The 27,092-nt window shown below is 34.5% G+C and overlaps 7 protein-coding genes across 10 annotated transcripts; 2 read left to right on the top strand and 5 right to left on the bottom strand.

Moving 5' to 3' along the window:
- Nucleotides 1-71: 71 nt before the first annotated feature.
- Nucleotides 72-2,744, bottom strand: LOC106116562 (uncharacterized). The gene is made up of 5 exons (XM_013310436.1): nt 2,498-2,744; nt 2,239-2,424; nt 1,438-2,166; nt 1,042-1,273; nt 72-622 (listed from the first exon to the last, which is right to left on the bottom strand). The coding sequence occupies exons 1-5, from the start codon at nt 2,624-2,626 to the stop codon at nt 522-524; spliced, it is 1,377 nt and encodes a 458-aa protein (XP_013165890.1). The 5' UTR covers nt 2,627-2,744; the 3' UTR covers nt 72-521.
- A 168-nt stretch (nt 2,745-2,912) lies between these two features.
- Nucleotides 2,913-4,069, top strand: Samtor (S-adenosylmethionine sensor upstream of TORC1). The gene has a single exon (XM_013310456.1). The coding sequence runs from the start codon at nt 3,075-3,077 to the stop codon at nt 4,059-4,061; it is 987 nt and encodes a 328-aa protein (XP_013165910.1). The 5' UTR covers nt 2,913-3,074; the 3' UTR covers nt 4,062-4,069.
- A 689-nt stretch (nt 4,070-4,758) lies between these two features.
- LOC106116544 (SAP domain-containing ribonucleoprotein) lies at nt 4,759-5,710 on the bottom strand. The gene has a single exon (XM_013310419.1). The coding sequence runs from the start codon at nt 5,599-5,601 to the stop codon at nt 4,813-4,815; it is 789 nt and encodes a 262-aa protein (XP_013165873.1). The 5' UTR covers nt 5,602-5,710; the 3' UTR covers nt 4,759-4,812.
- Nucleotides 5,711-8,037: 2,327 nt separating this feature from the next.
- Nucleotides 8,038-13,349, bottom strand: Kcmf1 (Potassium channel modulatory factor 1). 4 transcript variants are annotated; one of them, XM_013310411.1, is made up of 9 exons: nt 13,139-13,349; nt 12,812-12,979; nt 12,240-12,376; nt 11,583-11,702; nt 10,421-10,515; nt 9,794-9,989; nt 9,396-9,543; nt 8,995-9,230; nt 8,038-8,573 (listed from the first exon to the last, which is right to left on the bottom strand). In XM_013310411.1, exons 1-9 carry the CDS (start codon nt 13,152-13,154, stop codon nt 8,520-8,522), a joined length of 1,170 nt encoding a protein of 389 aa, XP_013165865.1. In that variant the 5' UTR covers nt 13,155-13,349; the 3' UTR covers nt 8,038-8,519. The 4 variants fall into 4 exon arrangements, with proteins under 4 accessions (XP_013165865.1, XP_013165866.1, XP_013165867.1 ...); XM_013310412.1 differs by having other exon boundaries at nt 9,396-9,531; XM_013310413.1 differs by having other exon boundaries at nt 9,396-9,528.
- A 271-nt stretch (nt 13,350-13,620) lies between these two features.
- Hat1 (histone acetyltransferase 1) lies at nt 13,621-17,614 on the top strand. The gene is made up of 8 exons (XM_013310724.1): nt 13,621-14,131; nt 14,201-14,370; nt 14,733-14,904; nt 15,202-15,361; nt 15,810-15,975; nt 16,381-16,529; nt 16,825-16,993; nt 17,239-17,614. Exons 1-8 carry the CDS (start codon nt 14,071-14,073, stop codon nt 17,404-17,406), a joined length of 1,215 nt encoding a protein of 404 aa, XP_013166178.1. The 5' UTR covers nt 13,621-14,070; the 3' UTR covers nt 17,407-17,614.
- Nucleotides 17,615-18,147: 533 nt separating this feature from the next.
- Nucleotides 18,148-24,507, bottom strand: msl-3 (male-specific lethal 3). The gene is made up of 14 exons (XM_013310723.1): nt 24,234-24,507; nt 23,766-23,944; nt 22,904-23,028; nt 22,460-22,610; nt 21,945-22,133; nt 21,676-21,801; nt 20,565-21,580; nt 20,384-20,455; nt 19,917-20,064; nt 19,694-19,798; nt 19,504-19,618; nt 19,245-19,335; nt 19,075-19,159; nt 18,148-18,926 (listed from the first exon to the last, which is right to left on the bottom strand). The coding sequence occupies exons 1-14, from the start codon at nt 24,333-24,335 to the stop codon at nt 18,854-18,856; spliced, it is 2,577 nt and encodes an 858-aa protein (XP_013166177.1). The 5' UTR covers nt 24,336-24,507; the 3' UTR covers nt 18,148-18,853.
- A 1,159-nt stretch (nt 24,508-25,666) lies between these two features.
- Nucleotides 25,667-26,508, bottom strand: LOC106116745 (larval cuticle protein A2B-like). Its single transcript, NM_001312337.1, is given in 2 exon segments — nt 25,667-26,379; nt 26,474-26,508. Coding segments are annotated over 2 exon segments (600 nt in total). The 5' UTR covers nt 26,486-26,508; the 3' UTR covers nt 25,667-25,791.
- Nucleotides 26,509-27,092: the final 584 nt, after the last annotated feature.

Genomic DNA, 27,092 nt, shown 5'->3' with positions numbered 1-27,092 from the left:
GTTTAAAACAAATTGTTATTTATGTTTTATCAAGATGTATGGCATGGATGACAATATATTTTATACAGATTTTGGTGTCAGAAACCCACAGTAAATAATGTCATAGTGTGTAATTCATTTTATGGATATTAAATTTAAATAATGGAAAAAGATTGTTACTTTGGAATCCTGTAACTTAACATTGACAGTATTCCTCAAAAAAATACAGTTAAACATGTGTTTCGACCCTTTGACAAATATGTATATAAGGGTATATAATAATTATCACCAAATAAAAAATCACTTCTTGTAATGCCTAATATCAGCATGAGAAAAAAAGGGTTCACATATCAAGCACTGTTTAAATCTTTTATTGTTAGACCCTGAGATTTTTATTTGGTAGTGTTCAAGAATTATTAACTGAAATAAAGTAACATTTTAAAGATTATATATTTTTAAATTCACTTACCACATTGGTAAAAAGTGATAAAATATAATTAATTTCAACAATGATTTCTTTATAATGAAAAAAATTTCTTCCGTCAAATATTGTTAATTCTGAATTGTTTGAAGTCAGCTTCACATCTTATTAGTTTGTGGCTGTCAAGAAAATCATTTACAAAACTTTTTACTTCATATTCATCTGCAATAGAAAAATGCAGTTTGTTAATACACATGTAACACAATATTTAGAATATATTAGTGAGATTTATTACTATTAATAACATATCATCATCCTTATATAAAAAGGCTAAAACACTCATATGTGCTTGTCCGGAGGCGGCACCGTTCGATTCGTTTCGAGCCCATCGGATCTTCATAAGAGTGAGTGAGCGACGGCACGCGTCCGCGAAATAATACATGTCCCAGTACTCGAAACTAGTTGGTGCTGCCACCGGACGAACAAATGTGAGTGTTTTAGCCATTTTTATATAAGTTTATTATAAAGTCTCACGAACATTTGAATAATTTAATATTATCATCCCTTTTACCACCTTTGAAAAAAAAATGGTCCTACAAATATTTACATGGTAAAAATCTATCTTTATGGAAGGTACTTACTTGGATATTTACTACACTGGTAAATAAGCCTAATCAAATGTTTAGCAAGTGACTTAAATAAAGCTTTTCCTTTTATCCGTCCTTTGATATAAAATGGAGTGAGTACTCTAACTACCCATGGAGCTATTCTCTCTTTACAACTCCTCACAAACTCTGGTGTCTCTTCCAATGGTGACATAACCCCTTCATCATCACTGTCCTCTCCAAATATATCTTTTAATAAATCTTTTACCTGAAATTATATAAGATTAAATTAACATTTATGGCTATAATACATATACTGCATATAGATTAACACATTCACTGCCACTGACTTGCCTAACATGTTCACTTTAATTTGGAAAAATAGTAATGTCAAGGAAAGTGTTAAAATTTTGTAAAAATTATCTTATTTACCCTAGCAAGCTTTGCCCTATTACAATCTCTCAATTGATCCAATATTTCATATAATTGTAACTTCATAAAATATTCTTCACACAACCATTTATTGGATGTTTGATTTGCTTTTTTACTGGCCAGTTTTGTACTATTGTCATTCTCAACAAAATGTCCAGCTAAAGATGCCAATTTGTCATCTAAAGATTGGTTAATATTTACAGTTGGTAAATTATTACTCTCTACCATGTTTTCTGTTTCATTATTATCTTTTTTATTGTCTTTGGGTTCTTCATTAGTAGGATTTGGATCATTCCATAATGATTGTTCAAAAAGATCATCATCATTATGGTCATCTTGGAACAATATCTCTAGTTGCCGTAGCAAATTATCAGAGTCTTGTGTTTCTACATTATGTGTATGAAAAGGTGTTTCTGAGGGTAAATTTTTCATTGTCATATCACTGTTAACTTCTGTTTCCTTTGTTAATGTATGTTCTAGACTATTGTTACTAGTATCTAATAGTTTTTCACTAGGTGTAGATGCGACATTATCAGATATGAATTGATTTTGAATATTGTTTTCTCTACGCCTCTTTCTCTTTTGGTTGCATGTACATTGACATGTACAATTATTAGTCTTATTTAATGTAGTTTGAACTCTTTTTTCATTGTTTGGAGTTGTATTTAAAAAATCATACAATGTCTTGTACAGTTTACCCTTGCTTGTGTCCTGTTTTAATTCATTGATCTGAAATTTTTTAATCATTCAGGTTTTCACTTCAAATGTTAAAAAAAGCAAAGGTAATAAATCAATACATACCACGCCCACAATATTTTTCCGATATATTTGTACTACCATGCAAGTTTGAGCGGCAGTCATTTCTATAATTTTCGCACACCTCCATATTGCGCTTGGTAAGCGAATATTTTTGTTGAATTGCTTTTGATGTTTTTCGTAGTTCACCGACAAAAGTTTTATTATATATTCCATATAGTGCTTACGTACCTGAAATCATACTTTTCAATGAAAGCTAAAAGAAGGATTTAAAGAGTAGAATAATATATAAATAGATACATACTTTAGATATAAGTAAATGCGGCTCGTTTTCTATATCAGGTATTGACATTATCGTTTTGTCGTATTCTAATATCATTTGGTCTACGAAATCATCAGAATTTTGTGCTTCGGTTTCTAGTAATTGACTCATCTTGTTTAAAATTATATGTAATACAAATTAAATAATTTTAGCGCCTCCACCTTATTAAAATTTTGTTTTGACAGCCTGTAACTAGTATTGCCAGTAGGGGCTTTGGTAAACTTTAAATAACTCAGGGAACTATAGAATATACTTAGCGATCTTATCCTTTTATTTAAATACTCATGGTAAATGAATTACGATAAAATTTCTCTGTCTGTTCACATTGGTTATTTAAGAAATAAATTCTGATTTTCTACAAAAGGATGGCAGTATGCTTAAAACTTTTTCTATTTAAAAAAACATAGTCAACACCACATATGTCAATGTCGAGCAAGTTTGATTCGGATTAACACGAAATTTTGTATTTAATTTTACTTAACTTTTACTTTATTCGCCAAATTAAGAAAAATAACTGAGAATTCATGAAAAATAGTCCAATATAAAACTTTTAGACGACATGGCTACTGAAGAGCACAAAGAATTGGCTTACTATATAAAGGAAGTTCACGCTTCTTTGAGGAAGTCTTCTTCAAAAATAGGATTTCGTAGAGCATGGCTTGAACATAGTAAAAATGAAGATATTTTAAAAAAGTATGCAAAATGCATGGAACGATTAGCAACTGTACATTGGGATAGCAATTGTTTGGACAAATCTAATGCTGTTGTGTCTCGAATACAATGGTCTGCTGATTTTAGCTATAATTATTACATCAATGACCACTACTTAAAGTTTCGTGATAGAGATATAGACATATCAAATAAAATTAATATTAGTATTGATTCTCTAGAACAATTTTCCTTACCTTTAAAATTACTTGATGTAGGTAGCTGTTATAATCCTTTTAAAATGTATACATTCTTGGATGTTCTGCCAATTGATCTGTGCCCAGCAAATAATTCTGTCTATCAATTTGATTTTCTAAATGTTGATATAGGCGAAGAGATGGTTATTGAAAGCCAAAGTATAAAAGAATTGGAACAAAACTCTTTTGACATAGTAACATTCTGCTTCTTGCTTGAATACATTCCTAATTCAGAATTAAGAATAGAGGCATGTGTGAGAGCTTACAATCTTCTAAAACCTGGAGGAATATTGATAATAAATACACCAGATTCAAAACATGTTGGAGCTAATTCTAAATTGATGAAGTGTTGGAGATATACTTTAGCATGTTTAGGTTTTTCAAGAATTAAATATGAGAAGTTTAAACATATGCATTGTTTAGTTTTTAGGAAGTCTTTACATAAAGACATAGCTATAAGATGGAGTACATTATGTAAAGAGTCTAATATGGAGTATGGTTTATTTATTCCGCAAGATTTTCTAAGTGACAAGGAAGAGGATGATCATACAAACATTGATAAGGCATCAAATATATGTAATAATGACAGTGCAACAATTACTGAACACTTTGAAGAACTACCATTTAGTTATGACGAATAAATATTTTTTATATATTTAGCATTTTTATTTCATTTTAATATTGTGTTTTGATGCAAAAGCAAATATTCTAATGGTAAGAGTATGGACCATTGGTCATGAGGTTGAGGGTTTGTATTAACTAATTTTTTTAGCTTATTGTCATGCTACAGGGAATAGGATTTTTGGTCACTTATCTATTGCAATATTATACCTAATCTAAACATAAATCAGTCTTTCCCAAAGTGGGTGATAACAACCTCTTGTGGGCGCTGCAGGTCTCAAGTTGCAGGTTATAGTAAACATTTAGTTTAGAATTCTCCGTTAATCTACAAATATAGGTCACAATAATTAATTAATTTAATTGGAAGTTATAGTGGTTTTTAAATATGTGAAAATATGGGAAATATTTATTCTCAAAGTGGGCAGTAGATGTAAACATTAAAGAATGAAGATCATTATTTGCCAAAGATAACACTTTATTATGTTAGTTACTTACAATATTTTACACAGATATTATCCAGGAATTTGATAATTTAAGTTTTATGGATTAGTAACAGTACTGTTTATGTTATCACTTCTTGTTTATGTTTTCACAAGGTGTCTTAGTATTTATGTCTTAATTATTTCTAATTTATTAATTAAGACTTAAGTATTATAGAATGAAATGTGATAAATTACCACTTTATTAATTTACTATTGTTATTGCTAAAATTAGAAATATTATTTCACCTTATATTTATTAATTCATAATGAAAGTAACTTATAATTTTAGTCATTTTGCCACATTGAATTTTGCTTTGCGTTTTTCTAACCTCTCTTTATTTTCAATGTCTGTCATAATGGAAGATACAGACTGTCCAAATCTTTCAGCTCTTTGCTTTAGTTTCTCTATATTGTCTTTTAATGAGCCTGGAGTTGTTGAGCTGATATTATTTTGTGCTGAAGTCTGGAACCTCTGTTTTCTGGCTTCTTTCCGCTCAGCCTCTGTCACTTTAACAGGTAGGCCAAATCTTCTGGCTCTCATCTCCAATCTAGTCTTGGGATCTATGTCTGTAACTAATTTGACTTTGCCAACGTTGGATGGCGGCGTTTCCTCGGATTTTGTCTCTACATTTTCCTCGGTTTGTTTTGGTGTAATAGATATAGCTCTATTCAATACAATTTTTTTTGTACCAGTTTCCTTTGTATCTTGTGATTTTTCTTTGGCCGGTTCTGTAGGTGGGGCGGTTATTTTCCTTTTTAATGTCCTCTGAGGTTTTGACTCATTTGTCGTTTTCTCAGGATGTTCCTCAAGTGCCAATTCCTCGTTCAGTGTATCCACGGCGGAATCATCTAAAATGTCTGTTTGGCTTTTATCGTCCTCATCTTCAAGAACTCCGTCAGAATCTATTTCGTCTGAATCTAAGTTGATATCACCGTGGTCATCTTGCGCTATAGCCGCTTGCAGCCTAGCCACAAGCTCCGCTTTGTCGCCGACATAAGACAGTCCACGTGATTTTAACTCTTTTCTTAATTCAACCACTTTCAACTTGCTTACATCAGTTACCGTCGAGTCAGCCATTGTTTTTTTTTGTATTTCTTCAAAAGCACTTTATTTCCTGGGTAAATTTGTTTACAGAGGTTTTCGCAAACACATTGACATAAAGACAACGACAAACGAGTGACATTGACAATTAAAGATTTTTTTAATTTTATGACCTGGTAACATAGACCTTTAGGTCATATCTTATTTGGAAAATGTTCATTAGTTTGGAACAATCAAAGATTATAGAGAATCAGACAAAGAGCAAACGTGTCAAAGTTTAAATAAATTTAACAAAAAATTAAATTGATACCAAACAAAAAGATTTTAGGTAAATTTAACTTTTGTCTTATAAACTATATTTTCAAAATACATTCAATTGCTTGTAATCCAAACATGAAACATATTATTATCTCTGTTTTACTAACAGAATGTTCTTCCTCAAGTGGTTTAGTCTCCGTAGCTTTAATACTCAGATACAGCAAAAGTTATAAAATTTTTGGTCCTTGTCTCCCCTACGCAATCGGTATGCAGACAGTCACAAAATTTATGAATTAATTTCCAATGATCTGTACCTTAACAAATACTGACCATTCCTTGGTTATACTTACCTATTGAATTCTTCAGCGCCAAGAGTGACAGTTTTATTTAATTATTATATTTTACATAACTTTATAAATTTTCGAAAACTTCCTCGGATAAAAACATTTGGGAAAGGAAGTTGGGGGATTTAAAAGTAATACTGTGATAAAACTTTTATTATAAAGCTTTTAGTAAAAGCTTAGGTACATATAATTTATTGCTTCTTAAGATTACACTTTTCTTATAAGTACTTAACATAATTTGCATTATGAATACAGAGCCGTCGTTTTTTGATATTTCAGAACAGAGTATACAAATGAAATAAAAATTGTACACTTTAAATTTAAACCATAAGTAAAAGCTAAAGGAACACCAAAAGACAAGAAATAAAAAAACGTTCAAATATTATAGAATTTAATTAGGGTACATACAAACATTTTGTAATGCTGGAGTATAATTACCATACTAAGAAGCACTTCCGTTGAGTAGCTAGTGACAATTTGAGTGTAAGTTAATTCTTCATTATTTCAAACAATGAAATTTTAAAGGAGTGACTTTAATGATAAGGCATTACATCAAACACTTTATACATATGCATTATCTATAAATTATTGTACACATTTAACTTAATTTACAATATTAAATATTTTAAACTAAATCGCTAATGCATAAAACATTTTGAAAATTAATCGTGAAATATAAATTAAAAGTAACACCTCCGGCATATAACAAACCAAAAATTATGTGTATTTATTCGATGACCTTTTTGACCTTATGTAAGTCAATAAAAACATTCCATATCTATTTATTTTTCTATATTAAAGGAAAATCACACTGATATTTCGAAAGCCAACAAAACAAACATAAGCATCCACTAATAAGTGTTAGCAAAAAACAATGAAAGTCCAGTTAGTGATGTATCACCAGTCTGACCCCCGACTGTCGCTAGCAGCGCCGCGTGCGCAGGCCGTGACGTCATCACATGCCCACAATCCCTTCTTTTACATCTTGTCAACATCATGTCACAGTATACTGCACTCGAGTCATTTTAATACTGTGTCACATCTGACAGTTTTGGATAATCTATTTGTGATTCGATGAATTTTAATAAAAGCCAAACAGTGTGAAACATGTTGAATACCTCCATGTTATATGATAATGCTACGTAACAATTTATCGGCATCTGACTTCCTTTCTGACTCACATTAGGCACCGCAAACACTGCTCGCATCGGACCGCATCGACTACGGTGAAGTACACAAACAATTTAACTTCGAATGAAATATTCAGCAATATATCTAAATACTTTAATACCTACAATTTTGTTGCCGAATTTTTCTTCGTAGTCGGCGTACGGCGTGATACGATACAGATTATATCGATCAGTTCTCGCCCGCGGGAACACTTCGAGACCTTTTTGCGACCCGCACACACTCTATATGACATTACAGTGTACCATAGTACGGGCTTGTCGAGTTTCACTGCCAACGATTATAATACACTTCGGTAAATATCCACGTAATGAGCACCAAGCGACCAAGACATTGTAATTCGTAGTAGGGGCACGATGGATAAGGTACACTGCTGACTATAGTTGTCCCAAAGTTGCTTGGCAAGTCACACACGAAATAAAAACTTTTATAAAACGCCTTCCATTTAAAAATTTACGACCAAAATTTCAAAATAGAAAGAGAACATCAATAATGTTTGTTTTAAATATTAACATCTAAGCAATGCTTTCTAACATCCTTTATATTAGTATATTATCGTAAAACGCAAAATTTAAATACATTACAAACGAATTATCGATTTTTTCTAAAATTATTCTTTGTTTTTAATTTAATTTTACTATTTTTAAGTATTTTTTTTAAAACAGTACCAAGAATCGTCAATCCCAATAATATTTATGTTGGCATATAATTTTTGACGTAATTTGTTAAAATCATGCCAACATTTGATGAAAAATAAAGACTATGAAGTATGTTACAAGCGCACATCTGCACAAGTGCAGTAAAAATCGCGCTTAACTTCACATGTGTTCAGCGTTACAAATTACATAAATTTAACGTTTAGTTGTGAAAATTAAACACGCAACGCCAATACTTCGCGTATTTATATGTGATAAAAATAAAGCGATCGCGATGTTATCGTGGTAAAGGCAATGTGGCAACCCTATTCAATAGTTCGTGGTAGAGCTATTAACTGTGCCCCTATTGTGGGTAGTTCCTGATCCCTGTGTACCGTGGTGTAGTACTGCGGTACTGCGGTAGTGCGGTACTGCGGTAGTGGTGTCAGTCACACGGTGCGCGACGGGTCTAGCTGGGCTGGCGGGGCCGCGGGGCGCGGGGCGGGCGGGGGCTCGCCGCGCGGCGCTCCTACCTACCTTCAGGCAGTTGCCGCGCGCCGGGGTGCGCACGCGCAGCCGCCTCCTTGGAACATACAAATTAACGTCAATATACAGTATTGAAAATGACAGCACGTGCTGACATGTGATTAGAAACCTTAGATAAAAAAACTAAAAAAATATGTGGTAGAATATCAATTTATGACGTTATTATTATATTACAATTGTGCGGTGCGTGACGTCTGTCAGCGTATGGTCTTTCGACAAGTGACATGCTTGGCCTTGAGACAGCGCTAGTGCTAGTGTGCGCGCTGGTTAAATGAAGCAGTATAGGATAATAATATCGATCATTAAAATAATAAATCCTCGGAATCCGCGACATATCCGTATTTACTACTGGAAAAAGACAAAATCTATAGTTAGTTTCTTAAACCTCAACTAAGAAACTCCTTCAGTAAGTAAAACACTAGTCTAAGTGCTGCTACCAAGACAATGTAGGGTGTCACCTTGGTGCGAGGCTGAGGCTTGGTGCGCGGCGGCGGCTGCGCGGGCTGCGCGAGCTGAGTGGGCTGGGCGGGGGGCGCGGGTTGAGAGGGGGGTGCGGGCGGCACGGGCTGCGCGGGGGGCGCGGGCTGTGCAGGCGGAGGCGCGGGGGGCGCGCGCCCCAGAGACGCCAGCATCAGCCCGCGGAGCAGCGCCGCACGAGATTCCGCTTCTTCGTTGCTCGCAGAGCTTGTCGCATCTGGAATACCATATAAACGCACTCTTCAGGTTCAAGCATCAAATCACAGCCCTGAGTTGCTGCGTCTTTTAGCAGAAAAGATTAGACTAACAGATGTTGCAATGTGTCGTCTTCACCGACGAAATTGTCAATAACCCAGTATTAGATATTAGAGGTGATATTTACCTAGGAAGCCGGAGAGCAGGAAGGTGTACTCGGAGACGTCTGGCTGCGGCGGGGGCGCGGCAGGCTGGGCGGCAGGAGGGGGCGCGGCCGCGCTGCTGGAGGACGTCGCGGCTCGCCGCGGCAGTCGCTCCAGCTGCTGTCGAGCGGCCTACAATTATTCACATAGCATTACATTGCCCTACAACTAAATTGTATGTGGCAAGCAAATGAGCTGCTAGCCACTAGAAAACATAATCCTAAAAAACCAGGTGACAAGGTATATTTAGTATAGCTTATCCGTTTGCTTAGAACTTATTTGGGCTACCGGTTTGACATGATGTCTTAGGCTCACAGTGGTATGTATGAAGTCACCAGAGACAACACTGGCGTGGTGTAAATAGCTAACAAAGAGAGCTCACAGTAGCTTGCTGTCGCTCGAGCTGTAGCTGCATCTGCAGCTGCTGCAGCTGGCTGGGCGTGCCGGGCTGGCCAGCTCCGCGACGCACCCCCGACAGCTGTGAGAGCAGCTCAGCTATGGGGTCAACGACCGCGTCGCGCGACGACGGCGACAGAGACGATATGCCGCCGCCGGTGCTGCGAACAACGTGCCAATCGCTGTTTAACAAACAAACATACAAACATACCACATCACACTTTTTGCTACAGTGCAACACCATCATTGTCATATATCCTCTAAGATACTGAAAGGATTCTTTAAATTGAAAGTGATATAGTAAATATTAGATAATTATTTTAAAAGATATTATTAGTATACATATATTTTCATGAGTTTTCACTACCAAAGTACCTGTGCAAAAACATGACAATTTGTTATGCACGTGTTTAAGCGGTGCAAACTCGCAGTTAAACAGAGCAGATATTGGCTAACGATGACTACAAAGGATAGACAGAATAAAAAAATACTGTAATCTTGCAAGGCATCCACGTATTTCTTTTCACCCAAAAATAAATTCACTTGTGTTCATTCAATTTATCAGTTGTGGGTTCTCCATTTTTAAATCTACGGGATATATATGTAGATTTACCTGAACTGCATGTTCGTGCGCCTGGCGCGACTGACGCCGCGGCCGGATGCAGGCATGCGCCGCACGCCGCCATGCCGGATGCCGCTTGGTTCGTCGTGCAATGCAGTTAAGTTATTATTGTTATATTATATATGTATTCATATTATACATTCACTAATATACAATACTAGCTATCGCCCGCGACTCTGTCCGCGCAGAGTTAAAAAGTAACTTAATTAGTAGCCTTTGTGTTCTTCCAGGCTATATATAAAAATTCATGGAGAGTTTTGGACCCATCCATCCATTCATGTTAACATTCCCATTTATAATATTAGTAAGATGTATTTATATGATAAATTCACTAGAATACAATATTGACTCACAAAAGTATGCCAGAATTTGTCATGTGCAATATACTAATAATACTTTAAGGGCTTAATTAGTTCGAGAAACACATGCATATGTTTTTTTAACAAAGAGATGTTAATAATTAATAGGATACCATAATTATTAATTTTGTTACTTTATGTATGTTTTGAAAGGAAACATGATATGCATACATTTTAGGAATGTTCATTTAAAAAACTACAAAATGTTTCTATCATTGTCATTAATATGATAAAATAAAAATTTAAGCTACTTACTAAAAGCAAACCACAAATTTTATTAACACTGTTGTAAGGTTTTGAACTTAAATACAGCGAAACAAAACAATTAGGTATTTGTATGGCTTCATAAGTTAAATCTGTTATTGAGCTTATGCAATCATGTTCAATGTTCATGGAAATCCATCATACACAGTGTAATTATACTGTGTAGAAAAATATATAGATGTTAATGTAGTAAACTATTTAAATCAAACAACAGATGTTGTTTTATTTATAACTAGCAACACACGACTCTGTCAACGCGGAATTAAGAAAAAGTTAATTAAAATCTATGCCAAATTTCAGTGAGATCCATTCAGCCGTTTTAGAGATACCTCCAGATAAACCCCCATCCATCCATCAAAACACTCGCATTTATATTAATAAGATGTGACTGGTATAACTTATTAATATCATCATAAGACTTTTCCCATTTTCCCAGATAATTTATGAAATGAAACTTTAACATACAATAATAGAAGCATAAAATAAAATATTGACTGACTACTAAAGTAAAATCTATAAAAAAAGGATATAAGAAAAGAGATGAGATCTCTGGGTCCGGTCCGGTGTTCAAGTGTGAGATGTCCAGCAAAGTCGTCAGTCACAAAGTTTGGCTCGCCGCCCGACAGTGAGGCACAAACTGGGCAAACTACCTGAAATTTATAAATACCCTAATTATTACATCTTTTTTTACAACCATACATATTATGCAATTGTTCATTGGCATAACACATTAATAATGGGTTTGGGGTAAACCTACTGTTATCTATTTTGTGTGTGGCTGTTTAACTTTAGTGTGTTAGACTTAATTATAAAATAGATAAAATACATTATTAATTTTTTTATATCCCGTTTAAAACCATGAGCACACTTTAGGAGAAAAAGCCTGGTCCAGAGTATAAGAAAATAACAATCGAAAGTAAATAAGTCGAGCCATTAATTTTTTTCTAATCAATGTTCAATGAAAGTTTCTGTGCATGTTATTTCATCGCAATATGGAAGATATTTAATTAAATAAAAACCAAACACTTGTCTTCTAACAATATTCAGCATTGCCTTATTACATCCCAGTTTATTTACAGCCATGCAGCCAGTACGCATTTCTTATAAAAAAAGTACTCTAAGAACTCCTTTGTCTATAAACAATCCTTAAATGTGACAGAAATAGACATGAAAAATATAACACTTACAGCAAGAGTTGTATCTGCATGTTCGGCAGTCACATGTTCCATAAGCGCAGTATCTGTGAATCCCATTCGATTGCAGAATGGGCATGTGTACGCCTGTGGCTGTTCCAAAGCTTGTGACTCACCCGCATAGTATAGGTCTGTAAATGTAAACTGACAGTAAGTAACTTCTCTTTGTGCACATTATTTATTTCTTAATTCTTAAATATGACAATGACAGTTGATATATGGCATAATTAAATATATTTATTGTTAATAAAAACATGCAATTGAGAAAGCATTTACATATTCAATAATATCTCTTAGTATGAACTGGGGTTATTTATAACACATTTCATTTATTTTTTTAAGATATTTATCTCTATACTATATCTATAGAGATAAAAGTAAAAAAAATGAAAGTTATTATATTATTTTTGCAAATATACTAATTTAGTTCATCCATATAAAAAGGTCATCAATAAAATACATTTTTATTATATTTAAAATAATATGGATGAACTTTTGTTGAAAAGAACAGTTAAAAACTAGGTCAGGTCACTGATGACAGAATGTTGATTACACAAAGATCTCACCAAAATCACTTCTTGTTAGGATACATTGCATGGGATGCTCTGTTGTATGTTGATTCGTGACCGCGCCGGATTCATAACACACAGCGCACAAGTCGTAGTCGATGCAAATCAAACATTTATATCGTCGTCCTCTGAAGTTATTTTTTAAACAAGAATCACAGCTGACTCCTGAAAAGTCGTAATTTAATAAGTAGTAAATACTTATAATATTTAACCGTCAACCCTATGACAGTCAAATTCAAAACAAATAATTAATAACATTTCGAAATTATCGCAAAGAAATTTAGTGACAAAAGCATCTCACAAATTTTGATTATCATTACCCACCTTCATGGCGATTCATTTTCGCCACAAAACGTCGCCGAAACAAACGTTTCTTGGCACCAGAATTACTGCTGCTATTTGCGGTATTTATATTACTATACTAAAATAAGTAGCACAACATATAATATACTAAAATACAAGATTATTAACAAAAATTTCCAGCAAACCTAACCCAACCAGGCCATAATGACGTCACATAATGACTTTTGTGTTGCCTAATTTTAAACTTTCACAGATTATTTCTTATTTACATATTGATTTCGTACTTCATAATTTCACTTTTTACATCTTTCGAAAAATTATTTAATCGGGTGGTTTAAATGAAACGGTTGTTGGGTTAAAATTGAATATAACTAAAGAATTTTTATCTCGACATTTACTTTTCTTGGCAGTACATTGCTTTATATTCACTTTTATCTTGAATTTTAAAAACCAAACATTCAGTTTATTTATTAAGCTAAAAATAATTTAATTGTGCCTTTATAACTTCATAGAAATTGATTTGTTAGAGTTAAAAAAGCTTCCCAATTATAAGATTACAATCGTCATTTCCTTGGTAGATTGTTTGAAATTGAATTAAACAAAAACAAAAAAAAAGCAAGTTTTCCGAACGAAAAACAGATTAAATCAGACGTATAATTAATTTTGATTTTCCGTAAATTTAATTTTCATTCATTCTCTTTTAAATCGTTGTAACTCGCTGTAACATTTACTGTGAATGTTGTTCTTAGTTGTTTTGAAATCATATGGTCAAAAAGTATTGTAGTTGTAAACAGTAGATCGTCAAGTACTTGTTAATACTTATAACCACTACACTTTAGTAAAGTAATAAAAATACCGTTGACAATTTTTTTTGCGCGGGAAGCTATATTGTAATGAAAACTTTTATTTGCAATATATTGCCCAGTGTAGTTGTTAATTCATATTAATCCAAAATGACCGACGCACTGAACCATTTAGTAGTTGATGGAAATGAAGTTTTGGAGTTGAAATTAGGTAAAAATTCATTGGTATCACTTGAGTGCAATGTTTTGAATTTGATTTATAACCTTAATCGTATTTCAGTGCGAACAGTAAAAGATATTGAGGACGATGAAGCGAGTTTCGGCCCTGAAATGTGTCACCAAGTATTTGGGGAGAACGAAAAAATTTTCGGTTACACGGATTTGAATATAAAGCTCTATTACAGTGCAGGAAGTCTTCAGACTTATCTGGGGATCGATTATACAAACAAGGTATTTCAATAAAATGGTCAATGCAAAACATGGGTAGTCTTGTAAGACTAGCCAACCATATTTACTTATATAGCCATAGGTAGACACTCTAAATCTTGTTATAACATTATCTTGTTAAAACTAGACAATGTAAAGCAATTGTAATATTTTGTTAAAAAGCTTATTAGGAAGGAAAAGTAAAAAGATTTGTGCAACTTGTAATATTAAATCAATTTTACAAGGTTCTTGGCCATCATGGTGGAAATGTTTTAGCCTTTGTAATTGTACATTTGATCTAAGGTTTATTAGGTAAATACTTAAGTTAATAGTAAACTGTTTAGCATAAAGTTATGGATTTTGTCTATGTATAATATTATTTGCAGATTGAACCCAGTAAAACAGATGGAATGAAAGCAGATGATGTAGATGGGGCATTAAGAAAGGTCTTAGCACCAGGCTATGTAACAAATTTAGATCGTTTCATATCTTTGTTGGGAAAAGATCGGAATTTTGTCCCTCATGGTCAGCTTGAGCATGCATTTCCTCTTGAATCTCGTAAGTATATATTTTGTATATAGATATTTCTTAAATGATTTTATTATAGAAAACAAATATTTTGTTTGTCAGTATGTTAACATCCAGCATAAAAAAATATGCCCATTTTGAGTTACAAACTATTGACTAATTTTGCTTATAAGCTTTTCTTTAAATTGCCTGGCTTTGAAATTATATTTTTGCTATAATATGATATAGCACCAACATTTTAGGTTAATATATTGATTTAAAATTGAGTAATATTAAACTATTTTATGATAATATGAATGATGATGGTAATATGTTTTTAATTTCCAGGTGATGGTGGTGAGAAAAGGCTATTTGAAGTATATTACAGTGAAACATCAACTCCTGGCTTCTTGGCTTACCATCAGCGCCTACAAACCTTTCTCCTGTGGTATATTGATGCTGCTTCATTCATTGATGTGGATGATGATCAGTGGACTTTCTTTACAGTGTAAGTATAAAATGATCGAATCACATATGCTACAACTTAGGGTCCTTCAAGAAGAGAGTGTCCCATTCTCAGAGGCTCTATGGGCATTGTTGAACACCCCTGTGTTCTCCTGTTTATTGCCCCCTTATTTTATAAAAAAAGATATAATGCTTGGGGTCAGCTCATGAAAAGACTTTCTCGCAATATAAGTTTTGAGATTGTGTAAAAGATATAAGAATAATTCATTGAATGGTTTGATTCCCTAATATGATCCTTAACATAAATAAATAAATGTCATATCATTGACCATTGAATAGTTTTGAGAAAGGCAACAATGAAAACACATCAACATAATCCATTGCTGTGTTGTTAGGTTAAAGACACTTAATATCACAAACTATTCAAGTTTATATTGGAAAATGATCTTGGCATAGAAAATGTTATATGCTAAGTTTTTTTTACCTTTCAGCTTTGAGAAATACTGGACCAGTGATGGAGAGGTTCGGTACGCTACTGCTGGATATGCGACCGTGTACCGCTACTACGCGTACCCGCGGCACACTCGCCCCCGGGTCTCACAGGTGTTAACGCTACCACCTTTCCGGAAGATGGGATTGTGCGCAGCATTACTACAGGCAAGTACATTGTTCAACTCTAATAAATTCTTACTATTGTCTGAATTGTTTGTGTTAAGAAAACAAAGGAATGCCTTTCAGGCGTAAATGGCCCACCCCATTCAAGAGGAGTGGATAGGCATTTACTAAACTAGTGTGTAACAATTTTTACAATTTAAAACTAGGTCAGATTGCGCTCAAGCACTAGTTTGTTATAAAAATTATTAGAATAACATATTTTTCTTAAAGAAAGAAATTGTTTTCATAGAAAATATTAGAATAACATTAGTTTCTGTCTACATGAGAGCCTAAATTTACTCTATGGCTATAAATAAGGTACTACACAATGCTACCTGATGTAAAAAGGTGTCAAGATGGACTATGATTGTTAAATGTCATCCGATTTATATAATGTATTTATTTCAGTCAGTATACTCACACTTCATGTCTCAACCTGAAGTAGTGGATATCACAGTGGAGGACCCTTCACCAGAGTTCCAGAGAATAAGAGACTATGTTGATGCAAAGAATTGTGAATCTCTATCTGCATTTCAACCTGCTAAATTATTACATGGGTATGTTATTACTATAGTAGTCCTGTTTACGTGCAGTATCGAGATTTTTACCTAACTATTACTATAGTTAGGTAGGTAACTCACAGGGCTAGTGAACATGTTAACACCAAAGAGTCAATCTTTAAAACAAAAATAATTTTAATATTTAAAAAAAAATCATTGTAATGTGACTGTGAGGCAACTATTCAAACATTATGCAATTTTGTCAAAAATTCTCTTGATGGTACATATTTTGTTTATAATTTAGTTTACGCTCTCTTATTTTCTTTGAAAAAATAATCATATTCCTCAATAGTTTCTCCCCGGAAATGGAGAAGCAAGCCCGCAAAAAGTTCAAAATAAACAAGAAGCAGGCGCGCCGCGTCTACGAGATATTACGACTGAAGAGCACCAACACATCTGACAAAACTGCATATCTTAGCTACAGGCTGGATGTTAAAAACCGACTCAATGCACCGTTTCAGGTAATTATAAACTGTCACTTCTCCACCCTAGCTCATATGGGTATGTAAATGTTTCGGCAAAGCAAACTACTGACTATGAACTGACTGAAAATTGCATTAAAACATACTTTAGTCCCTATATTTGACAGAATGTCAATATGTTTTGATACAAGTAAGATTGAATACAAAGTTTTTGGTCATGGTAAGTTTTTATGCAGCAACTTGTACACTGCTATTTAAAATACTAAAATTCTTACACTTCACAGAAAAAGAAGTTGGAAATGAAAAAGTTACAAAAAGTTCTGAATTCCGATGAGTACATGGCGACCCTAACATCAACTGGTGCCAATGAAACACAGAGCCGTCTCTCCAGTCAGTACCTGGATTTGGAGGAAGAATACAGACGCGTTATACATAGAATGGACCACGATTAAACAAACGCCATGAAAAAAGTTAGATCTGCTCAAGGGATTACCAAGAGTTGTCACTTTTTTCATTGTAATGGATGTAATACACTTTGTTGTTATGTTCAATGTTATTCCGTCTATACTGGTCTAAAATGTCTTGATTTTTTTTTCATTATGTATTGTTAGATATAAACTTACATAACTTTGAAATGAATAGTCATCAAAGAAAAATGTTCTCAGATGTTGAAATAAATACAAAGTTCAGGTTTTTTCTTTTAAAAATTCAGAAAGTAATCTTTTCTTGACTATCTTTATTTTCTTTGATTAGAATTTTGAAAGTACTGAAAATAGTTGTAAGATGAATTTTGAATTTATATGGATTCTTACTAAAATTGTTTTTTTAATTTTGTCAAAGAAAGAAAACAGTATAAATCATTCGATGGATAATATAGCTTTGTGAATTATCGTTTTGTCAATTATTAATTATCTTGTATAAAAAAAGATTGGCAACATTTGCTCAAATGTCAAGCAATGGTAACATTTGTGTTTTAATTAATGGTTGTAATTTGATATTCGATGTGATCCATGTTCGTTATTAAAAAATTAAAACAATTGAAAGGTTTGTTTCATGTTTTAAATTAAATTGAAGGAGTTAACTAAAATAACTGTCATTTCTTCCTTACCTCCCTTTCCACATGTGAAGGAAATAGTATAAATTTGTTTCGATTGAAAATTCGAAAATTTAAAAAAAGATATCTTGATAGATATTACATGTGAGCTTTCGTACAGCAATATTTTCTTGCGTAAACATAACGTTTGTTTTATTAATCTCAGGTTATCAGTGAAAGGTAAAGGATTCATGGAATTTCTTTTTTGCTTATAGCACACAACATATATACAAAAAAATTAGACAAATAAGTAACTTATTATGCCGTTGTGATGTCACTAATTATAGAGTTCGGATATCCGTGTTGGACATCTAATACTTTTGAACACTTATACACTATGATCACATCACTTCACTGTTGTACTTCGAGTCTTATTACTTTATCAGAGTTCTTGATGGAATGTTCCTTTGTAGACTGGCCACATAAATGATGGCTAGTATTTGTGTCGATTTAAAACGCCGCTTGAAGATACCGAGAACTAATTTTGACACTTTTCGGACATAATAGGTAAATGCAATAGAGTTGTCGTTGTACCTCGTCTAGATACATATCGACATTTTCCTACGTCTATTAATTTTCAAACACATTGTTCCATCTCTATTATTAGTTCCGTAGATCTTTACCGCTGCCGTCAGCGTCAAAATGAAATAAACACAAACTACTACAGTCCACAGCCAGTCCAGTATATTGAGGTCAGTTGGGTTCATACGTTTAGTTCACCGCGCGCGCATGTCGCGTGCGCATGCGCGGCCTGCGTCAGGATAGTGGTGGGGTTGAGCGAGGCGTCTCTCGCCGCTCTGTCGCCGTCAGTGCGAATCTGACCGTCCATCTGACGTGTAGTGCATCTCTCCGAACCATTCCCCGTGTTCGTCCAAATATCTATAAAAGTTTTATTAACTAATTTAAATTTAATTGAGCATAATTAAATCTTTAATTATTAATACCCGTTATGAACTCGTCGGTTAGAAAAAACATAAAAATTATAAAGAAATTTGTTTATTAACAAAGACAAAATTAGGGTACTTACTGAACAAACATGTCGATATTTTTCAATATAACCTTCAGTTTCGATTCTGCCATATTCGTAGCATTTAAAAATTCAGGTAGTTTTACTGTGAATAAGAAAAGAACATTATGATGATTACAAACTTTAGATATTTTACAACGTTTAAATGGTAAAGATAAGACAGTTATTACCAAATAGCCTCGCGAGGTGTGTGGCGCCATATATCCTGCATGGAAGATGCTGTGTACTTTCGTCTCGGGGGATCACTCGCCATTTTGATACCTAATCACAAAGTTATTAAATATTTATGACTAAAATAATGTGAAATGTAATTATTTTCCAATAGGTAAACTAAAAGGAACAGAGATAATTGATGAAATTAATTATTAAAAATTCTGAGTGAGGATTTCGGTGTAAGCTAAAAGATTATAAAAATGCATAAATGCGTACCTTTTCTAGTAGCAGTGAGAGGGGCGTTCGCGTGAGTGGAGGCGGGGCGGGCGGGGGCGCGCGTGCCGCCCTACCGCGCCACTCCTCGCTCAGAGACGACATCGTGCTCTCCACACTGACCATAAACATTTAGTTACGATTCAAACGAAATATGGTACATATATTATGTTTTAATCAATTTGTGATTTACCTGGAAGATTGCGTGTCGAAGGGCTTTTGTTCGCCACCAGTGGAGGTCGACGGCGCCTGCTCCTCGTTTTCCGAGTGAGACTTATTGGATTTGTATGAACGGAGTCTGAAATTATATTCGTCTTAAGAAAGAAGCCTAAAACTAAAATTCTTTTTTTTATGCGTAGTTTACGACGATATAATGGCGGCCTACAGTTCGTTTTATTTATTTTATTATCGTGTACCTCCTGGTATAGTGTCCGCTGCGTGCGGCACAGCGACGGCCACGCGGTGTGAGGTCTTCGCACTGCTCCGCCTCCTCGCTGCTCGCCTCCATCTTGACGCACTTCACGTCCACCTTCACCTCCTCCCCTTCACACTCGTTGTTAGGATCTGTTATTGTTAACTATATACTAAGATTATTTATATTCAAGCATTTTAAATACAATAATGATATTACATTATTAAAATAAAAAAATTATGAATTTCGGTTCTCTTCTCGTTGTATCTCGCAGTTTCCACAAAAATGTTTAAAGTAATATTTAAGACGATAATTGGAAACATTGTAATGGCCAACTTCATCAATAAGTAAAGTTTTTTATAAGCTTTTTTTCTTTACGCTGCTGTTATTCGTGATGACTGAATTTAAGTATATGTTTAATTTGTAGTCCCTTACTACTTACTACATTCAAAAGTTTAAAAAACTATTTACCTGAATTCGAGTTGGTGTTATTGTATGAATTTCCACGGTAGACTGATTCCATCACTTTTGATTTCGAGTCTTCTACAACAAAACATTAGAAAAATAAAATTTACTAACATTTGACTCAACAAACAAACATTGAAAATTTTCAATGATTTTATATGTATGTTATTAAAACCTAAAAGCTTACCATCTTCGTCTTTTACTTGATCGTTCTCTTCTTGGTATTCGTCAGCATTTTGACCGTCATTATCTTCATCATTTTCTGCCATGTTATCTACGTCCATTTCTTCATCTTCCTCTTCCTGATTTTGTGCATTGTGTTCGTCGTCTTCTGCACTGTTTTGCTGTACTTCGTTTTGACTTTCGACATTATTCCCACTGTTTCCTGCGTTATTTTTTACTTCATGTTCTTCATTTTCTACATTGTTTTGTTGTACGTTGTCTTCTTCATTTTCTTCTTCACTGTTTTCGTCATCTTCGTCGTTTTCTGCTTTATTTGGTATAGCATTGTTTTCGTCATTTTCAGCGTTATTATGTACAACATTAGCATCACCATTATCTACGTTATTGTGTACAGCATCTTCTTCATTTTCAGCGTCGTTATCTACAGCATAATCTTCATCGTTTTCTTCGTTGGAGTCTACAGCATCATCTTTTTCGTTTCCTATATTATTGTTCAGACCATTATGGACGACGTTATCTACATTTTTGTGCAGAACATCTTCGTCGTTTTCTTCGTTACTGTGAACATCATCATCCACCTCGTTGTCTACAGTATTCTGCATAACATTATTCACTCCGTTCTCTACATTGTTGTGTAGAGATTCATTTTCATCATTATCTGCATCGTCACTTTCGTCGTGTTCTGCGTCGTTTTCCATTTCATCTTCTTCGTCATCTTCTGTTTCGCTCTCTTGTGAGTGGTTGTCAATATTATTATGTAGTACATTTTCTACTTCCCTATCCTCTTCGTTATCTTCTTCGTAATCTTCTTCATTATCTTCGTCATCCTCTTCATCATCCTCCGCTTCATTTTCTTCGTTTTCATCATCATTTTCAGTTTCGTTTTCTCTGTTGTTTTGACTACCGACAGGATCGGGTGGCAGATGTGAATATTCCGTCATTTTTTGACTATTATTTTCTTCGTCTGTCGCCGCGGCGTCTTCTTCTTGAGAATCTTCGCTCTCACTTTTTGGCTTAACGCTTTAATTTAAAAAGTTAGAAATAAGAAAAGAGATCTATTGAATTTGTTTCAAACGATGAACATAGTTAACAGAAATACTCTACAAACAACTTACTCTTCATTATACTGTCCACATAATTGCCAGTATTGAGGCTGCTCCTGTTTGTAAAGCAAATGGTCGCCGAGGATAAAATCAATGTATATTCTAATGCCCTCCGCCACCTCTCTGACTAGATGCAATCTGAAAACCAGTTAACACAATATGCCTCTTTAAAATGTAGTAACGAAACAAGATTATTTATTTAAGGCCAATTCCAAAAACGCGAATAAAAAGTTTTAAAAACAACGAGTAATCAGTTTATCTGAACAATCCTAGTAGGGTACCTGCAAGATACGTCGAGTATATCAGGCCGTTGCGCAGGCGCATGCCTCGTCCTTGTAGCCTGCCACACACCGGTGTGCGCAAACCACTTGACGTAGGACTCCAGTATTTCTGCAGCGTTCGGTGACGCCGGCAGCCGCGCCAGCCGACCACGCTTCACTACCAAGTGGTAGTCGAATGTTAGACGATCCCTATATAGAAATACCTGACATTTAAACTGGTACGAGAAAAAGATATTCCCCTACGTTCGGATTTGGAAAGCGAATACTAAGAAATACAGAATGCTCTACCAAATCTAATCCAGTAGATCGTTACAAGTCGTATTCTTATATGAAATCATATTCTGTATTGATTAAAAGTTTATGATTTTGTAAAAAACTAAAAAAAAAATGTTGTCTTTAAACAACAGTAATGGATACAAAAGTGTCCATTGAGAGTTTATGTTGGTATCACTTAAAAGTCGGTTATTTTGTAAACGGGTCAAAGGTCTCCTAAATTCTCCTATGTTGGTTGTTACCTGAGGGCAGGTGGTATAGGTATGTCAGCTTTGAACCCCTGCGGCTTGCGCGGCAAGAGCTGCTGGGAGTCGGAGCTGCTGCCACTGCCTGAGTCCGAGCCTGAACTCGTTGCTGACCCATTTGATAAGTCCGTGTCCCCTGGCTCCACTTCTACATAATATAGGAAAATTATGCAAAGTATAATTTACGTATAGGATGGCCCATTCTTCCCCTTACTGCTCATAGGGGAAGAATGGGATTGTCCAAACATCTTATTGGTTTTTGTTCTTTTTGTCATAAGCTTTAAGTGTGTAGCATTATTTGTTTTTTTCCAAAGTACTTTTCTGAAAGGTAGGGAGGCTTATGTCCTGTAGGCTAATAAAAAAAGAGATTATTGATTCATTCATTATGTACTATTCCTAGATTGTTTGGGGGATAATGTAATAAACGTAAATTGTATTGACCATCAGGTTGTGTACTGGTTGATGATCCGACATCGCTGCGCCCATGACGGGCGCGCTTCGCGGGTCCCGGGTGCGCGGTCGTGTTGACTCTCTTCTTACGCTCCTTTCTATATAAATATGCTCCCCTGTATATGAAAGTTACATATCATTATAATAAAAGTGTTTAAGGAAAGATAAATATTTCTTATAAGTATCAAGTATATTATTTTCTCCATGTGCAATAGAGTATAAATAGAAATTTTTGTCCTTTTTATCTTGCAAATTTGTAAAAGAAAATATTTCCTACCTCCGATTATTTACTTATCTAGATAGAGCGATTAAGTGTTGAAATGCCTAAAAAAATGTCAGCCAAATGTTGGTTTAAAGTTCGCCCTGTTAGCTCCTTGGTGACACAAAATTGCTCGGTAAAAACATGTTTTATGAAATTTAAAAATGACAATTAGGTCCATAAAATTTAGCAGCAATTACTAAAGAACATTGAAAACAACTAAAAATATTGTCTATTATCGGAAAGTAGCATTGGCAGTTAAAAAAAAAGTAAATTTTTAAAAGTGTAATTTTGTCTTACAACAACCCCATTTTTAAGCACCATAGTCCTTGAGTCTTGTTCATTTACATATTTATTCACTCTTATAGGAAATAATCAGGGAGTTTGTATCACTTAACTTGCATGCAGTGACAAAAACATTAGTAGTGTTTAAAATCCCGCCTGTTGTCTTCATTGTAATTATAATGCAACACTCTATCGAAATAAGTATATAATCAAAGTATCTAACAATCCATTTCAAACTCTAAACAATAGGTTTTTTTCCAATTTTCAGGTTTGAATTGAAACCAAAAATAGTCAAAGGATTAAAATTACAATTGGAGCTGTGACTTCTCAGCTAAGTCCCTCTGCAACTGTCTATTTTCTTGTGTGTCCTTAAGTACAAAGTCTTCACTAACACAACGATCCCACGATGAATTCCAACCTTGGAAATGTATTAGATACTCTACGGTACGACGTCCTCTTTTGTCTTTGCTCTCTATTACTTCTAAAACCTGTTGACAAAATGTTTATTTTTTACACATTAACTTGAATAAAAGTTGAATTTTAAAAGTTTCAGTAAATAGCACAACATTCCTATTAAGTCTTATTTAAGTCCTAAAAATTGGTTCATAGTTTTAAATATTAATCAATCAATAAAGTGATAAGTTAAAGCCAATGTAACGTACCAAACAATAATTGCGACTAATAAATGACGCATTAGAAATGATACACTAGCTAGAAATTAATAAATTAATTCCAATTTATAACAATAATTTAGGTTTAAAAAAAACAGTTACAAACCTTAGAATCATACAACACTTTTGCCTTTGTAGGGTCAGGTTCATAGCAAAGGACTCGCTCTCCTTCGCTAAATTTATAGCGTAAACTTCTCGTTGATACCATTCCTTTTTAATATAGACTTCAAGAAAACAACACGTTTTTAAAACCACTTAAAGTGTTATTTTTGTCGTAAATATTCAAACCGCCTTAGAATCATAGTGAATATTACCATAGTTCTAAATGGAAATTGCATCTAGTTATTAAACACTTTCAACAAAAACTTAAGTGAACACTTATACAAATATACATATAAAAAAAAAACTTATACATATAAAAAATAAAATTTCGTAGAGGCAAAGTAGAGACTGTTGGAGACGTATTTTATTTAAAAGAATAGAGAATAGCTTGCGGCTTGTTTGATTTGCTAGCTTTTTGTTTGACATTGACAGTTGTCAATTTACACATAAACAAAGCAAGATTTTCCGATTTTACAAAAAATTTATTTACTTCAGATAAAAGATTAAATACAAAATTACCTTACTATTTTAACAATTTTATTATTAGTTTTTACAAATCAATTTTCAAATCAAATTGTAAACATTTACGAATAACTATTACGTTACAGTTACCTTCTTAACACATTCCATGCTACTACGATTTTTTCACTGAACTTATTAGAATCTTAAAGGTTACCATTGTTAAATTTACTGTCGCAGCTTACCCTTTATTGTAAAATTTACCATTTGTTGTAGCAGCAAACATAACGAAGTCACAGTAACACTGCAAACATTGGCACACACAAACTGAAATTAATAGCTATTAAATTTTTGTAGGCGCCTATCATTGATATAAATGGAAAAGTGGCAGCAAGGCAGGAAACTTGAAACTTAACAACAACAAATCAACAGCAAGTGTCGATATCTAGTTAAATAGCAATATTTAAAATGATTATATAAATATTATATTATATTATCATCTTACACATATATTTACAATCCATATTTTATTTTTTAAGTGCTAAAGTACTTTATTTTTTTTAATGCTTATTCCTATTTTGTGACTAATAAATAAATAATATATTAAAAAAAAATCTTTAACAGATCGATATGAAATGATCTACGAACTTATGTAAAGGCGTAGGTGCTTGAATTCTCAATTACGCAATTTGTCCCAGCTCGGCGCTGGCGCCTTCGATATCGTGGGTACTGCTAAATATCAAGGCTTCTTTTAATGGTTAATTCATTGAGTTTGAGTGTATGTGTGTTTTCATTACGGAATAATACCATTATCAATAACAACGCCTGGTCGAAAGACCTCCATACAAAAGAGCATTTAAATAAGGATTATTTTGAAGTCGAAATTTCACTCAAAGACTTATTGATAGGTTATTGATTGCTTAGTTTTACAAAATTTTATAATTTTGTTATATTAAGGTAAATAAAAAATATCATTTACAAGAATACAAAAAATAATTTATTAAGCCTATCGTATAGTTTAACAACAAAACGATTTATCACATAATGACATGAGTATAACCGTATTGCAGTATTTAGTTAGAGAGTTTTGGCATCAGTTCAGTTCAGTGGTGGTAGAGGGGAGCGGAGTAGTACGCGGGGGAGGCGAACTTGGCGATGGGGGCAGCGTGCACCAAGGGAGCGGACGCGTATGTGTAGGGGGTGGCGATTTTGGCTACGGGAGCGGCGTACGCGACGGGCGCGGCAATCTTAGCAACAGGCGCAACAGCTGCCACTTTCACACCGAGAGCTTCCTTGCGGACTACGGCGTTGAAGCCATTGTGGGGGTCGGCGGTGTAGTCAACAGTACGCTTGGTGCCATCAGGGTCGACTACAGAGTAGGATCCCTGGACGACATCACCGTCGCGGGTCTCATGCTGGGACTTGGAGTCACCGGTGAGACTGTCCTGTACGTCGTAAGCGAAGTTGTACTGTGGGTGGGGATCGTACTCCTCGACGGCGACCTTAGCGACCTTGGCGACGGGCGCGGCGTAGGCCAGGGGTGCAGCGTGGACTATGGGGGCCGAGTGGTAGACGGGGGCCGAGTGGTAGACGGGGGCCGAGTGGTAGACGGGAGCCGCGGAATACGCGACGGGAGCAGCTGGGAGCAAGCCAGCGCTGGCAGCCGCCACCAGGCAAGCGAGGATCACGAACTGTAAACAAGACAAAATTTTAAATATTTGGTTTACTTAATAGAAAAGAGCAATATTTGAGGATGAAATTATTATTTTTTTTCATCTGTAGTACCTTGAATGCCATTGTATAAGCGTGTGTTGCTTGAGGATCTCGAATGATATCTGATGAGGACCGTAAGGAGCTTTTATATGAGACGCCGGGGCTCACCCTTTCACCGTCGGGCCGCGTGACGTCATGCGACATTGGCTATTCGCCCCGGGCTGACTCGAATTTCCGGCGCACAGAAGCCCTGGTATCAACTTATCAAGAAGCGGTTTAGTAGTTCCGGTGAAGCGGTTATTAATTGAGCTTAAATTTAAACTCCTAACGTTACGTATTTTATATAATTGGTAGAACCTAGATAAATATTATTTATATAACATTTATTTCTAAGATTATCCTTATTTTAACCCTTTTAACTGACGTATTTAGGCGTTAGCAAGTACATTTTTAATAGACTTTGTTTGTACATATAAATTTCATTGTTCATTCAAAATTCAAGTTTTTACAACTACACACATAGTAGTAGTAGTAAGTTTAAATTTAGTATTAATATTCTTTATAGTGACATAAATTATCGTCTAACTGTTGCGCAAAGTTCGCGAATTTATCTACAGCTTTAAATCACGTTGTTGCGATATAATGTAGCTGCGCGTAGGACGGATACATTAGCATTTGTAAAGCACATAAA

This window comes from Papilio xuthus, unplaced genomic scaffold (assembly GCF_000836235.2).
Source record: "Papilio xuthus unplaced genomic scaffold, Pxut_1.1 DF827714.1, whole genome shotgun sequence".
Taxonomy (NCBI): Eukaryota; Metazoa; Arthropoda; class Insecta; order Lepidoptera; family Papilionidae; genus Papilio; species Papilio xuthus.
Note: the sequence above shows the minus strand (reverse complement) of the source record. Positions and strands in the feature narration are given on the sequence as shown.